Here is a 12,052-nt window from a genome sequence, read left to right on the forward strand (position 1 = left end):
AGGGAGTAGGAAGACACATAGGGTAGAACTGTGCTCTGTTAGTATCTTCCAGGATGGTGCTGAGCTAACACTGGACTCCTGCAGCCTTGCATACTCCGATTCTACCCTTCAAAGCCCAATCTAGACCACATAAAGGAAGCATCCACAGGGGTGGCTGGGCCCTGGGATGGGGGCACAGTGGACCTGAGCCTCAAGGCCCCTTTCTTGTGCTCTGACACAGTGGAACTTCCCCCTGTTGATACTGACCTGGAAACTGGCTCCTGCCCTGTGCTGCGGGAACACCGTGGTCCTGAAGCCAGCTGAGCAGACGCCTCTCACTGCCCTGTACCTCGCTTCTCTCATCAAAGAGGTAAGAAGCCTGGCGAGGAGCTAGACACCATTGAAAGCAGTGACAGCACCACCAGCTCACCGTTCAGAAGGCAGGGCATGGCCAGTTGGCTTAGCTGCACATGGTAGCTGATCTGGAAGCTGCTGTCCTTCACCGTGGTCCAAAAAATAACCTGCCTCTCTCATTAAGGCATAAACCAGTGCTTAGCTCTCTGTGTTTTACCTAGAGCATTGCAAGAGGCGGGTGAAAAATGAGATCTCCAAACTCCACGGGTCCTGGGCTCGGTGGCCATGGGAGGGTGGGAGGGTGGCCTTGCCAGTTATCGAGGTAGTTAGCTGCAGCTGTGTGTGGGTTCCCAGGAACCTCCCCACCCCAGGGAGCCACAACTCAGGGAAGCGGTGGCCTAGAGGGACACCTGTCAGACACACCTGGCAACATATTTCAGCTATTCCATCATCAGCACGCATGTAGTGAAGATGGGAAGAACAGGAAGAAAGACGAGCTGGGAGAAAGGTGACCGTTTCCCTCCCAGCTGGACCGAGGCAGCGGGGAGGTGTGCACGGTGCTGCTGAGGGAGGCTGGGCTGCTGTAACCAGCTAGAACTCGCCTTCCTCTCACGGGTCACACATGCTTTCATGTAAAAGAGACTCAAGCCTCTAAAATCACAACGGTTGCAGAATAGTGCCTAGGAAACTTAAGAGTCGAACACTGTGCCCTAAAACGCCATTTTAAACATAAAGTCAAAGACAAGACCCTGCTTTGGGAATGGCACCTTCTACCTCCTTAGATTGGTGAAAGTCTTATTAACAGGGAGGCCTTCCATGTGTGGGGGACGTGAGTGTCTGTATGGAAGATCAGCGGTGCCAATCCTGGACGGGCCCAGTGGGGCCAGCAAGGGGAGGATGTAGCTGTAGTCGAGCAATCCCTGGTGGCTGCCTGCCCCAGTGCTCTAGATTCTCAAACTAAACACATGCACACGCACACGCACACGCACAGTCTCATGTTCACATGGTGACACTCCTAGGCACACACAGACTCACATATGATCTTTCACACACATACCTTCACACACCCATTCACACACTCATACAAACACTCTCACAAGTAAAAATGCTTTCACATCCCCATTTTCTTACAGCCCCACACACATATACATAAACATGTTCAGACAGGCACGTTCGTAGGCACGTGTGTACACATGCAGACATACAAGCATGCACACAAAAACACACAGTCTCTCCAACATACACACACACACACAGACACACACACACACACAGACACACACACACACACACACACAGACACACACACACACACACACACACACACACACACACACACACAGGCAGTCTTATCCAAGAGGACCACTGCCACCTAGTGGTATCTCTGAACCTTTGCTCCTGGGCTCTGCTAGGATGATCGACTTCCTGGGTGTGATCAGTTCTTCCATTGCCTTCATCCCAGCCAGCAGCAGAGGATTGGAAGACCGGCATGGTGGGGTCCGGGGATGGGGGAGGCTGCTGCAGCTGATGTGGGTGCATCCTGGCCAGCGTGTGACCCAGCTGCCCTTAGGGGATACTGTTCTGCTTGGGGACATTACAGGGCTACAATTCTTGAGCGCCCCTGAAGATAGGTTTGCAGTAGGTGCTCTCTGTCTGATCCTTTGATACCACTTCTGTCCCTCCCAGGTCGGGTTCCCTCCAGGTGTGGTGAACATTGTGCCAGGCTTTGGGCCCACAGTGGGGGCAGCGATCTCCTCTCATCCACAGATCAACAAGATAGCCTTCACCGGCTCCACAGAGGTAAGCCCTCTTTGTGAAGCTGCTGGCAAAGACAGCAACCAGTCCATTATCTGGGACCCACTGACGGACGTTTCCTTGAGAAGCTCAAATGCTGTTTGCTTCTCTTTTTCTAAACCTACTAGTAAACTGTTAGGAAATGTTCCAGTTCCCAAACTAAATAGTTAATAGAGTTTGGAAGCCTTTGAAAAAATAACTGAGAGATAAGATAAAATAAAAAAGTAAAACACCCATATAGCAAACAATATCATTAAGACTAAGATGATAAATAAGCTGAGAGAAAACCAGTTGTACAGCATGTAGCTCTCCAAATATTTTTATATCCTTCATATGTGAAGAGCACCTACAAATAATTTTTTTTAAAAAGAGGACAAGCAGAATGATGGGGGGCGGGGAATGGACATCTCTGAGATGTCTAGTCCAGTCAGGAGCCTGCTACCCACCCCATTCCTGCCATCCCCTTTGGCAGCCAGGGTGAGCATCCTTACAGACTCTAATAAGACTCTGGCCTATAGCCACCATTCCCTTGCATGGTATTAAACAGGTCCTGGCAATGTGGACACTGAGCTATCCAGCTCAATGTCTCAGGGTCTGCCTTGGTCCCCCAGGTCTTTCCCAGCTCTGAGGTTCTTGGTGCCTGTCTAAACTTGTTGACAGGATGAGTCAGGAGGCACATTGGGCCAGCCAGCCCTGCATCCAGTTGGGGTACTCAGGTCCCAGAGGGACCCTATCAGGGTATGTGGGAGGGTGGTTCTGTGGCACTACCTCAGCTACTGATTCTCATTCCTCCTCCCAAGGTGGGCTCAGTCTTTCAAGGGGTTCTAGAGAATGAGCCATCTTTGATGTTTTCCCGACCTGACAGTCCTCTCAAACCAACACCACCTCCATATTGGTTGGCAGAGTCTCAGCTATTACGAGCAGGAGTGCCAGGTCAAACCCTGAGTCTCCAGACTTCCTTAACACCAGGTTCGGCATGGCGCCCCGCTGCAGTGAGCAGCCTGGCGAGCCAACGCTGTGTGCCAGTGTGATGCATCAGGCCTGGGGTGCTTTACTGGGGCAGGTGACTGGGCTATCCAAAGCCTGCCTGCACACGCTCACCACATCTAAGAGTTAACCAAGCCTGCTTCTTACCCTGAAGGTTGGAAAGCTGGTTAAAGAAGCTGCCTCCAGGAGCAACCTGAAGCGGGTCACGCTGGAGCTGGGAGGCAGGAACCCGTGTATCGTGTGTGCGGACGCTGACCGTGAGTCACTGGGGCCATCAGTCTTCCCCTCACTTCCTGGCGTGCATTCAAGACCCGTGAAGAGAACATATACAGAATGGAATGCTTTCCTCATGGGCTGGGCCTACCATTGTCCCCACACAGGTCCAGGCCTATGGAAGGCAGAACGCCACTGCTGAGATGGGCAAGCGTGTGACGTGTGGGTAGTGCAGGGACTGTGCCTGAAGGCTAAGCTCACCTTCCTGTCCCTAAGGAGATAGAGGAGTTTTTGGGGAGTCTGTAGACAGGGTCCAGTTTCTCCTATAGACCCCTTCTGGGCTGGAGAAGGAGAAGGCAGGCTCCCCATTTTGGGCATCCATTTTTCTATCTTCAATCTGCTGTCGATGCAGCGTTCTTAGGCTCTTGAAAGAGTTGAAGTGTTTCTTTCTTTTTTGTCTTGGGCCTGACACACCAGAGGACAGCCTTGCTGAATGCTCTGGGTGTAGTTCCTGTGTCTCTCTCCTGGCACAGCCACCTGTACAGCGGCTGGGCACAACTTGTGTCTTGCCAGAGTTGTGGGACACAGTATTAAAGGGTACGCATGTTACTGTTGGCTCTTATGTCCAGAAGAGGGCAGAAAGGGCCGCAGGGAGCATTCGCCGCTCTGATAATGGGTCACCTATCAAAAGGTGCGACTCCTCGAAGGCCCGAGAGCACCTATGCCTTGGAGAACAGCCTTCCCCACTGTCCGCTCTGTGCCAGAAATCCCAGTCACAGAGAACAGGGCCTTCTGTTCCACACTCAGATAAGACTGGAACCGCAAATGGCCCCGAGAAATAATGACACTGGTGCCATTTCTCAGAGATGTGAAGGACTGGTCCCTTTCCCTAATGCTGATTTTCAGTGGGAGGGAAGAGTGAGTAAGAAGCCCAGGGGGGCTGTGGAGAGGGACTGCTGGTCTCTGGTCTGCTCACTGTTGCTACCAGAGTCCCTTTTAGGGTTCCAGACTCCCATCCCAGAGAGCCAGTACTGTTTTGTATTTGTCCCACCTGATGTCCTTTCAGTGAAGGGAACCCGTTGTAGGGGCTGGTTTTCCAGGGTCATGAAAACAGAGCCTGTTCCCCCTTTCCCTCCAGTCTCCTCCTCCAGGGAATGCCATTCTCCCAAATTAAATCCTGACATAATGCCCAGGGTGATATGCAACGCTCTGTCACTTCAGTCATCCTTCCTGGTTCCCATCAGGGACCAGGAATTGAATTGATGTCTTCAGGAGAGGCCATACTGGCCCCTGGCCCAGATGCAGGCAGGGGTGGGGTGCAGGGAGGTCTGAGATCCTTGTGAGACTGTCCTCTTTCAACCCCGCTGGGACACAGTCCCCCCAGGGACAGGAAAGACAGGTTGGGGGATTCCACGGACGGTCGAACTGGAAAGTGTTCCTCCTCTGTACTCATTAGCCAATTAAAGACACCGAGAGACCCTGAGTCTCCAGACTTCCTTAACACAGACTTGGTGAGTCTAAAATCCTTTTCCCCATCCACTCCTTTGGGAAGCGCCGAGAAAGAAAAATTAGTTTCTGAAATGCAGTCATCTGGGCCCTGTTTTCTTGTGGGGGTAATTAGAGTTGCAGCTGTCAGGCCTGCTGTAACAACTTAATCGCTTCCTCTTGCCTCCTCCCCCGACCCCCAGTGGACTTGGCCGTGGAGTGTGCTCACCAGGGAGTGTTCTTCAACCAAGGCCAGTGCTGCACAGCGGCCTCCAGGGTGTTTGTGGAAGAGCAGGTCTACGGGGAGTTTGTGAGGAGGAGTGTGGAGTTCGCCAAGAAGAGGCCAGTTGGAGACCCCTTCGATGCCAAAACGGAGCAGGGGCCTCAGGTAACCCACCAACAAACATGTCCACACACGTGTGGTGGTCCTGTGGGGAAGGAGCTAGGCAGAAGTATGGTCACGGACAGGATTTCCCCCTCCAAGGAAAAGAATTAGCCTCTGCTGACCACTGGAGGTTTTTATTTAGAAGCTGGAGGAACTGTTTCTGTCAGGAAATGGAGTTGTATCCACTGGAATCAGTGGATACCGATTCAAGGCTATCTGCCCCATCCGGCAGCCTTCTTGATATGGTAACCTTCAAAGCTTGGGGGAGAGAGAGAGAGAGAGTTCCCTGAACCCTGCAGAAGAGGTGGACAGTCAGGGCAATGACTGACAAACTTGACTCAAGGGCCTTCAAGGCCACATGCATTGTGGCATGAGGTAACCCTCAGGAACCAGAGGGTGGAGAGACTCTAGGGATTGGGCTGTATCCTGGGCACGGGGAACAGGTTTCTGCAGGCCTGGTTTGGGAATGCAAATAGCTACAACCATGCAGTTTAATAACGTTTGTAAGGCTCACGACCTTCTTACTAACAGTGCGTGAGAGCCCATGGATGGCTATTCAAGAGGGCAGCCTGGCCATCCCCGTACCATTGCAGCAGAGAATGGTGGCAACTCTGTCTTTGCCAGATTCCTGCCCAACCCTCAGGTTTCCAATTATATCCAGCACTTGCTCCCTGCTGTCTATCCCAGAAGCACACTGAATTGGCACCAATTGTTTACGTGGGAAACTTCTGAGCTCGAAGGAGGCTCTGTGGTTTTGTTCCTTCCAGTCCTTAGTTTTCTCATCTGGGAAATGGAATTAGTAGAAGGTATAGCATCACCAGGAAGAACTCAACAGAGGGACTAGACTTCTTTTAAGGCAGATTCCCTGACTGGCAACTCTGCCCCATGTGATTTCACGGCACCCTCATCAGTTTTACGTAGCTATTCTGTGTGGATGATGGCTGAGGAAGAAGTGGAGGGGGATTTTCTGGCCAAGGTAACACCCATCTTGACTCCAACCCATGTGCTCCGTGGCTCTGGTGTCATTCGTCTCTGGTGGGGTAGCTGTGTGCATTCCTCATGCCCAGCCTCAACCACAAACTCTACAGTCTGGTCACAGGGAGGTCCATGGTCTCCGTGCAAACATGGCCACAGACCAGAATCGAATCCACAAATGGTAGCATCCTCTGGAGTCGGTGGGGAGCTTTGTTTCCTGACATGTCTCTCCTTTTCCTCCCAAGTCTCTGGTGTGGCATTTCCAGGGAGCGGGTCAGGAAGAGGGCGTCTGTCTACTCCACCCGGGTTCTGCTGTGCACTGTCCCTTTGGAACGCACTCACGCTGTCTAACTGGACACTATTCAGGATCCTGTGGGTGTTCTTTCCCTTCCCAAGACCTGTAAGGTTTTACTCTGCAAGGCTATCCAGCTGCCTAAATACTCCTGTGAGTCTCAGGCCTGGGGAAGAGCTCGATGACCTAGATTGGGGGCCGGGGCTGGAGACAGCTTGCTAGAACATTCCATCATCTTTTGGGTTAACTTGGCAGCGGAGCAAGGAAGCCACCTGGCCTTCTCGGGATCCGGAGGCGTCCTCTGCAGAGGTCCTGTGGGGGCCATCTTTTCCCACTTCTGGTGCTGTGCCCTGCCCTGTCATTTCCCTTCCTGCCAGATCTTTCTTCCTGTACTGTAGGCACCAGCTGACATTTCACGGATGGCTATTAGATTTAAACAACGTGTTTATGAGGGCTCATGTGGGGAGGGGGGGTGGAACATGGGTGTGTAGGGGTTCTGACAGGGACCCATGCTGCCTGGAGAACAGATGGGGTCTGCCAATAGAACGTAGTTCCAGCCAGCCAAGACCTGAGGCCTGATGAAGTTCCTATTGTAGCTATGTTGGTCCCCTAGGAGGAGAGAGGGGTTTTGTAACATAAGGACTATTTCCCCTACATTAAAAAAAAACATTTTAAGTGACATTTATTTATTTAATGTGTATGCATATACATTTGTGTGGGGATGGGGGAGGCTGCACATGCCACAACACCTACGTGACGGCCAGAAGTCATCTACTTCCACCATGTGGATCCTTGCTGGGCCACCCAGAGAAAGACAGAGAAGGCTGGGAACTGGATGTGTTAGGGTTCCTTTCGTTTCTTTTTGCGGGTGTGTAAGCACGTCGCTCTAGACTCTAACCATGCACAAAGGACTACAGGGAAGGGGTTCACCATTACCATGCCCACCCATTCTCACCCCTCCCCACAGTGGGGCCCCGTGGTCTTTGTTCCTGGAGGACCCCTCCAGGACTCCCTTGCAGGCAGGTGAATGTGGTTATGTGCTTGGACTTCCTCCCCATCCCTGTGCGGAAGAGACCACGTTGGCGCCACCATTTGGTTCTTTATTGTCCCTTGAAAAGAATCTCAAAGAACCTGAAGTGGGTTTGCTTACTTTCCATCCTTTTTCTGTCTGTGTGTTTGTGGTATATGCACCTAAGTGTTCATGTGTGTGTGTGCAGCCATGTGCACATATGTGTGCGCATGTATTGTATGTGTGTGTAGAGGTCAGGGGTCAAGGTCAGGTTCCTCCTCTGGGATATCCACCCTATATTTGGAGACAGAATCTGTCTCTACACCTGGAGTGCACTGAGTAGGTGAGGCGAGCTGACCAGCCTACTGGTCACCTTGTCTCCACTTTCCCAGTGCTGGGACTGTAGGTGTGGGTCGCTATGTCCAATTTTTTTCTGTGGATGCCAGAGAGCCAAAGTCCTCATTTTTACTGACTGAGCCATCTCTCCAGCCCTGGTTTGTTTTTTGTTTTTGTTTTTGTTTTTTTCCTACTTCATGTTTCTGGAATGAAACCAAGTCTCCTCTCTGGATGTCTCAGTAACAGTGGTTTTGCTTTAAATTCTGTCTCTCTCAGCCTGGGAGGGAAGGAATTGTCTGTCAACCTGGTCACAATACGAGCATCTGTATTTGAGGAAGAAGACAGGAAGAGCATCTTCCCTGTTGAGCCATCCCCAGAAGGGGTGGCCTTTTGACATCTGGTTAAAAACTGGGTCCCCCAACTAGGTGTTAGTCTGTGGCGTGTGGCACTGGGCACCATCTAGCCAAGAAGGAGACAGCAGAACATAGAACTTTTCTGATCAGTTTGTGTCCCTCCAGCCAAGAAGCAGTCCCCAGACCTTACCACGAGGCTCACTGCACTGCTCCCAGGGGTGTTGTGTCCTTGCTCCCTTCTCTGCACCATGATAGGATAATTACAATAAGTTCTACTCCAATCTGTGGTGTTCAGTAAGCAGTAGGTAAATAGGACACCACTAGACTTGAATTTCAGACAACTGAAGACACCTTAGCTTAAGTATATCCCAAGTGCTGTTTGGCATATCTGTGTACTAAAAGCTACCCTATGTTGTGTTTCTGATAGTGACATTGAGCTAGGGAATCTCGTTTCTACTTGTTAAACGTTTTTACTTCTTTACCTATAGCAGAAGGGTGAGACTTGAGAGAATGCAATCATTCCTGAGTCTATTTCACCCTCAGCCTTACCTCACACCATGAAGAGGGCAACCAGACATGGGAGTAAGGTCTCAGGATGGAGATGAGGCTGGACGACCCCGCTGTGGCCCTGGGGTTTCGAAGAGTACAGTTTTGTGCCAGAGAGAACTCTCTAACCACTAGGCTCTTTGTTATCTGATCTAGAACTTGACAAGGACATAGAACTGAGGAGGATCTGCTGAGAAACACTGAAAGCACGAGACCACGATCCCCTCCCGGAAGAAAGTAGTTGTAACTCCCTTCTGTGTCTTGCAGATCGACCAAAAGCAGTTTGACAAAATCCTCGAGCTGATCGAGAGTGGGAAGAAGGAAGGGGCCAAGCTAGAATGCGGGGGGTCAGCCATGGAGGACAGAGGGCTGTTCATCAAACCCACCGTCTTCTCAGACGTTACGGACAACATGAGGATTGCCAAAGAGGAGGTAGGCATGGTGTCAGCTAAACACTGAGGCCCCAGGGGTCCTTCAGAGAATTCTGAGGCTCCAGGAATCCCAGAAGGATTTACAGGGCAGACAGTCTCATTTCTGGGTGGCTCTGTTGTCACGTGGGGGGTCTGGTGCTTCTGGTGAACCCCAGGGCCTGTAGCAGCTACAGTTTTCCCAGCCCTGTTTCCATCCTTGGTTGTACGGTCACTAGGCAGCAGCAGCCCAGGTCCTTCCACAGTTGCATGTACAGCCCAGGGGAGCCATCTCTTAGCCCTTCAGGTATGACCAGGCACCAAACTATGGGTCCAGGAACAGTGGCCACCTCCCAGTCTTCAGACTCTCCTTCAGCAAGTATCCCTATGAGTCCCAGCTATAATTCTCATTGATTTTTTTCTGCCACGTTTGTTCTTGAGAATGGTGGAGATTAATCAGACCCCAGGGAGGTGTAGATCTCCCTTTGCCGCTTAATTCCTACGTTGGACACATGACGGCTGTTTCTGCACAGGATTAGGAAGGAGGGAGTCTACGGTCCAGTCAGCAGTTTCTCAACCTGTAGGTCGAAACCTCATTGGGAGGTGGGGAGTCAAATGACACTAAGACCTCTGAACACACTGATATTTACGATTCATAACAGTAGCGAAATTACAGTTATGAAGTAGCAATGAAAACAATTTTATGGTTGGGGGGTCCCCACAACATGAGGATCTATATTAAAGGGACGGCATTAGGAAGGTTGAGAAGTACTGCCCTAACCTTCTGGAGCATGCGATGGGGATGGACATGGGCTTCCCTGTGAGGGTATCTGATAGTTTCTCCTTGAGGCGTTGAAAGGTCTCTCACGCTCTGTGAAGGTGCAGAGCTCAGATGTCTATGCACTTCTTGTTAATGTTATTTTGTTCTTGCCACTGTTTTGTACGCTTGTTGATGAGATGTCCCAAGGGAGCAGAGAAGCCATTCCCAGAGACTGCACTGTCCTAGTGTACAATCCCACCTGCTGCTGTATCACTCACAGCTCCCTTCAGACTCTCCTCTAAACAGGCAAATGTGTAGCGTCTTCTGCTTTCCTTTGCTGGGTGACTATTGTGCCATTCCGTACCCTGGGACTCACTGTAGAAGTAGTTTAAGTATCTTCATTACGTGACAGAAAAAGACACCAGGAATGAGCCGGGCACGGTGACACACTCCTTTAATCTCAGCATCACGCAGTGGGTAGAGGCAGACAGATCTATGTGAGTTTGAGGCTAGCCCAGTCTATAAGGGAGGTCCAGAACAGACAGAACTATGACAGAAGGAAATCCTGCCTCAAAGAAAACAAAGAAAATCCCACCAGGAAAGCAGCGTTTACCAACTTGTGAACACCACACCCTTCCAGAGAACGTCACAGAAAGCTATCCAATGCTTTCCTTTTTGTACACCCTACTGTACATGACTCTTCCCAAAGGTCTAAGACTGAAGGTTCTCAGAAACACTGCTGGCACGAAGGAAACATAAATACAGCGTATATTCTCAAATGATCTTCTTTTGTTCCATCTGAATCCCTTATTCGAATTTCAGTTATCACACATTTATAAAGGTCTGTGGGGTTCTTCCTCTTGAGGGGAGGGGCTCTAGGGCTGTGGAAAGCCATAAAAGCCAGGGTGCCTGCTCAGGGCACCCCGTCTCATCCTCACTCACATACCTCTCTCCTTGTAATTAATCACAGATTTTTGGACCAGTGCAACCAATACTGAAGTTCAAAAACCTGGAGGAAGTAATCAAAAGAGCGAACAGCACTGACTATGGGCTCACGGCGGCCGTGTTCACCAAAAACCTCGACAAAGCCCTGAAGCTGGCTTCCGCGCTCGAGTCGGGGACAGTCTGGTGAGCCAAGCATGCACATTGGAGCGTTTGTGTTATCCAAGCTTACTAGTTTTACCTTTCCAGTTTCGTCAGCAGAGGTTATGTGATGTGCTCTCACTGTTAAGTGTTCTGTCGATCGCCCTCTGAAATGCGTACCCTGTGGCCTTAAGTCCTTCATGTTTCACGTGAAGAGATCAAGGCCTAAAAAGAGATGGACTGGCTGGCCCAGCATCACACAGCTAGTGCAGTTGGCCCTCAGTGTTTAGCTGCAGAGGATTCATTCCTTGCTGAGAGACCAAACTTGATGGCTACTCAAGTCCTTTGTGTGTGCAGGGGGCTTAGGCACATCTTCCAGATGGCTTATTGTCTGTCTGTCTGTCCATCCATCCATCCATCCATCCATCCATCCATCCATCCATCCATCTATCTATCTATTGGTCTATCTGGCACTCTGACCCCAGGACCTGATATGTGTTAAAAAAACATTTTACCACCAAAACACACCCCATCTATTCTTGCGTATATCTACACATTTTGCGACACCCAATACAATGCCGTGTTGATATTTGTTTATAACATTGATTAGGGAGTAGTAGCAAGAGAAAAAAGTAATCTGCACAAAACCCTTGGATTTGAAGTTGGTTGAATCTGAGGGTACAGAGCCTATGGCTACCATAGGTCACTGGACATCGCCGAGAGGCTCCAAAGCCTGGCCCTTTGACACACCGTATCACACTGCCTCTCTGATTTTTGTCTCTGGTGGATTCTTAAGTCCACAAGTAACTAAGCTATAAGGTATGGACACGTATTCCCTCGCTGATAATTCTGCAGGGGGTATACTCAGTGCCCATCTTCCAGATGAATGAAATGAGACTCAGAGAGGTTGAACTAGCCTGAGTCGCACAGTCCAGGAAGCAGAGCTCTGAGGTCAGGCCTGTGTCATTTCACAGCTAAGTCACCCCCTAGTGCTCTTTCTCAGTACATTTCAATTGTAGTTTCTGCCAGGAAGCACGGGAAGCAGGGTAAAGAGCATAAGGAGTGAGCTGTGCGAGTCATCAAGGCTTTGTCCT

At 50.5% G+C, this 12,052-nt stretch overlaps 1 protein-coding gene across 1 annotated transcript in view; it reads left to right on the forward strand.

Moving 5' to 3' along the window:
- Window positions 1–12,052, forward strand: part of Aldh1a3 (aldehyde dehydrogenase 1 family member A3) — a 33,513-nt gene that overhangs the window by 15,127 nt on the left and 6,334 nt on the right. Inside the window, exons 6-11 of the mRNA XM_032893447.1 lie at window positions 221–349; window positions 2,020–2,133; window positions 3,269–3,371; window positions 5,016–5,200; window positions 8,976–9,140; window positions 10,846–11,003. Of these exons, the coding sequence (XP_032749338.1) occupies window positions 221–349; window positions 2,020–2,133; window positions 3,269–3,371; window positions 5,016–5,200; window positions 8,976–9,140; window positions 10,846–11,003 (854 nt within the window). The remainder of the gene's footprint in view (window positions 1–220; window positions 350–2,019; window positions 2,134–3,268; window positions 3,372–5,015; window positions 5,201–8,975; window positions 9,141–10,845; window positions 11,004–12,052) is intronic.

Source organism: Rattus rattus, chromosome 2 (assembly GCF_011064425.1).
Source record: "Rattus rattus isolate New Zealand chromosome 2, Rrattus_CSIRO_v1, whole genome shotgun sequence".
Classification (NCBI taxonomy): domain Eukaryota; kingdom Metazoa; phylum Chordata; class Mammalia; order Rodentia; family Muridae; genus Rattus; species Rattus rattus.